General features: G+C 37.3%; 1 protein-coding gene across 4 annotated transcripts; it reads right to left on the reverse strand.

The window, feature by feature from the left end:
* Positions 1-657: 657 nt before the first annotated feature.
* On the reverse strand, positions 658-2,877 carry LOC145052347 (calmodulin-binding protein 60 C-like). 4 transcript variants are annotated; one of them, XM_079000154.1, is made up of 4 exons: positions 2,185-2,875; positions 1,266-1,916; positions 1,118-1,183; positions 662-1,027 (listed from the first exon to the last, which is right to left on the reverse strand). In XM_079000154.1, the coding sequence occupies exons 1-4, from the start codon at positions 2,185-2,187 to the stop codon at positions 698-700; spliced, it is 1,050 nt and encodes a 349-aa protein (XP_078856280.1). In that variant the 5' UTR covers positions 2,188-2,875; the 3' UTR covers positions 662-697. The 4 variants fall into 4 exon arrangements, with proteins under 4 accessions (XP_078856281.1, XP_078856280.1, XP_078856279.1 ...); XM_079000153.1 differs by having other exon boundaries at positions 663-1,027; positions 2,385-2,874; XM_079000156.1 differs by having other exon boundaries at positions 885-1,044; positions 2,385-2,877.
* Between the last annotated feature and the right edge of the window lie 278 nt (positions 2,878-3,155).

The following is a 3,155-nucleotide window of genomic DNA, read 5'->3' on the forward strand; positions in this document are numbered from 1 at the left end:
CTCTCTCTCTCTCTCTCTCTCTCTCTCTCTCTCTCTCTCTCTCTCTCTCTCTCTCTCTCTCTCTCTCTCTCTCTCTCTGTTGGTTAAAGATTTTGCGAATTCATCTTAGTCGTTCCCCTTAACAAGGGATAGGGGGTGGTGTCCTTAGCAAGGGATAGGGGTGGTGTGCATTTTGATTTAGCTAAACCGTTCCCCTTAACAAGGGATAGAGGGTGGTGTGCATTTTGACTTAGCATGTTTAGCAAGGTTTCTTGACACCCCCACTTCCTTTGGCCTTAGGCTGTTATTAAGCTGATCTATTGGGTTCGTGTCTTGTATCGTATTAATACCCTATGCTTCGAGAGGGAGCTTGTCCTCAGGTTCGGTGTACTCATGTCGGCGTTTCCAAGCAGCTTCTGATTGGCCACGCTATTTCTTGTTTAGCAAGACTCCGGTTACCATTGTCTGACAACGTCAGTATCATGATTTTGTCTGGTTGTTTTATTGGATAGTCCAATAGTGGTATTGGCGGTGTTATGGAAAATATCCATTAAATTATCAAAAGAAACTATTTCAACAAAAGGCACATTGCAATATGGTTTAAAAAAACTTATTTATTCACGCTGTTTGGCCCACGTTATCAATACGATACCGTTCCGTTGATCTTTTAATTTATAAATTCCAAAATTAAAAGCATTGCTGTATAATTATACGTTGACTAACAAAAGATGCAATCGAGAACAATAATGTACGCATTTTCATCCATCTTTTTTTTTGCCGTAACACCCTCAAACTCAACCATACTCAATGCACAACGAATTCCATCTTCTCGAGAGTCTTGACATAGTAGTGACCCTTCATCATTTTCAAGAAACCCTACATCCATATCACATTCTTCAACATCATGGATCGAAAAATTATTATCCACAATCATAGAATCGTTTTCATAAGGCTGCGGAAAATAATAATCATCATCAAAGGATGATGGAATGTTCGATTCTTGAGAGGTGGATTCAAGTCGTCCGGAGGCCTTATAATTAGCATTACCCTACAAAAACCAAACCACTTTAAACCAGATATATTAGAAGTTTAAACAATGATTACGTACAACAAACGTTAATAAGCAAAACATATATACCACTACGTTGCATGTTTTGGCATGATTTACAGTTGTCTCCCAGTTTTTGCCTTTGACACGACATATCTACGGTTCAAAAATCTCAAATTTCTATCAAAAGACATAATATGATTTCGAGAGGAAATTAAGAAATTAACCGTTTAATTACCTCTTGGAGGGCTTGAGGATTGGAATAATACATATTGAGAAAATCGTTCACGTTATAGACGTTTGCTCTCTCCAGACGCTTATGGATGACGCCATTTTTACTGATATTCTTCAGCTGCCACACCTTGTCTGTTGGAGACAATGATCTGAAGGACTTTGGAGCATTTCGACGATCCTTGACTTTAAAAGATTGTGTTATAGCCTGTTTGACCTCATACGGACATGATGAATCGACAACCATTGCTCCCAATCGGAATTCAACATTTCTGATAGGATTTTTATCGTGTTGGATTCGGATTTCACCGATTGTTCCAGTTCCATGTCGAAGATGAACATAAACATCACCGACAAGAAGATTTTTCTTTTTCCCCCAATTGACCACGATGTTTTTCTCGAACTCGCCATCTTCCATGGTGGTGCCATCATAATTTCCACGAAGTAGAACTATCTTCACCTTCGAGAAGGCCATCGGCCCTGTGGTGACTTCTTCTTTTGTATCGGCATTAACCAAGATGACTTTGATGGACTCATTTCCACCGTTTCTTCCGGTGATCTTTTGTCTCGTGAACACCGGAGAAACAACCACATCGTCTGAAAATATCAACTTTAACTTTATTGGTGCTGGAGTTGAACTCGCCGATGCCTCATAATCCTAATTAAAGCAGAAAATCTAAAATCAAAACAAGAATCAAACAAACGCATGTAAGTTAGATTTTATGTAATTTATATCTAGTATATAGTAAGAATCTTTTTATATTAAAATATCCAAATAATGTGTGATCGATGATGTGTAAGCGAGATGTATAGCCGCCGCGTTGACTGAAACTGAAATATAAATTATAAATCATAACGAAAGGTAGGTAAGTTGCCGGAAATATGCAACTCCGATCCGGCTTACAAAATTCCGATTATGTTTGTACCATTAGTTTATTAATGGAGCTTTCTTGCAACTTGCATCACCAGAACACTCGTTGGAAGTACTACCAACCGTCTCCGACTAGCTGAGAAACTCCGGCCGGAGCAGCTAACGGCGTTCTGGCGATGAGGGTTACAGCGCCGGCATGTAAAGTAAACGTTAACGGAGGAAAGTGAAGAACAGAGAAGAAAATAATTAACCCACAAATTCAAGGTTCTGATAATAATGGTCCATCGTTTAGGCAGGTATAGCTCTGTGTTAGAATGCGATCGACCAACCCACCTGAGAAAAGCAAGTTATATAAAAAGTGACAAGTATTCAAGTAAGAAGACAAAGAGATCAAATGGTTTTGATTTTCATGTTCTTAATTAAAAAAACTTATGGGCTGCTAGCTTGTAGGGTTTGAAGAACTTGAAATTAATGATACTGATATAGATTAAAGCTAGTATTTTCAGTTTGTTTTTGAATACTAGCTAGTGAGTTGATTTGATGATTGAAGATCTTGATCGACGAAGAAGATATGATGAAATCAAATGGCTTTGAGCTAATTTTTCAAACGCACACTTTTGTGTTAATTTTTAGGGTTTGAAGATTTTAATGAGCTAGCTAGGGAAGCATGGAATTTAATCGTTTAAAAACTTGCACACTCTCCTGCGTAAAGCTACTACGCAATTTCGTTGAGAAAACGTCAGTACGCAACCCACAATCCCACACTGCACCAAGACGCGTTCATGATAAAAATTTATTTTTTGAGTATTTATTTTGCTGTTGCTCAACGCCAAAAAAGTTCGTAAGAACTTTCCTTTTGCAATGGTTTTAGAGGATCGTAAAGACGTTTTCTGGAAAAAGTTTGAATTTTTAGTTATAAATAAATGTTTGTTAATTAATACATATTGTAAAATATTAACATTAATTAAGCAGGAGTCAGTTAATTAATGCTATCTTTTTGTAAATAATTAATATAAGTTCAACTAA

The sequence above is a fragment of the Lactuca serriola genome, chromosome 5, assembly GCF_051521515.1.
Source record: "Lactuca serriola cultivar US96UC23 chromosome 5, Lser_US96UC23_V15, whole genome shotgun sequence".
Taxonomy (NCBI): Eukaryota; Viridiplantae; Streptophyta; class Magnoliopsida; order Asterales; family Asteraceae; genus Lactuca; species Lactuca serriola.

Coding starts and splice junctions, on each gene's coding strand:
- LOC145052347 (XM_079000153.1), bottom strand. CDS start 2,414: ATGGACCATTATTATCAGAACCTTGAATTT. Junction 1,184..1,265: donor ATCCTCAAGCCCTCCAAGAG/GTAATTAAACGG, acceptor TTTGAACCGTAG/ATATGTCGTGTCAAAGGCAA. Junction 1,028..1,117: donor CCAAAACATGCAACGTAGTG/GTATATATGTTT, acceptor TGGTTTTTGTAG/GGTAATGCTAATTATAAGGC.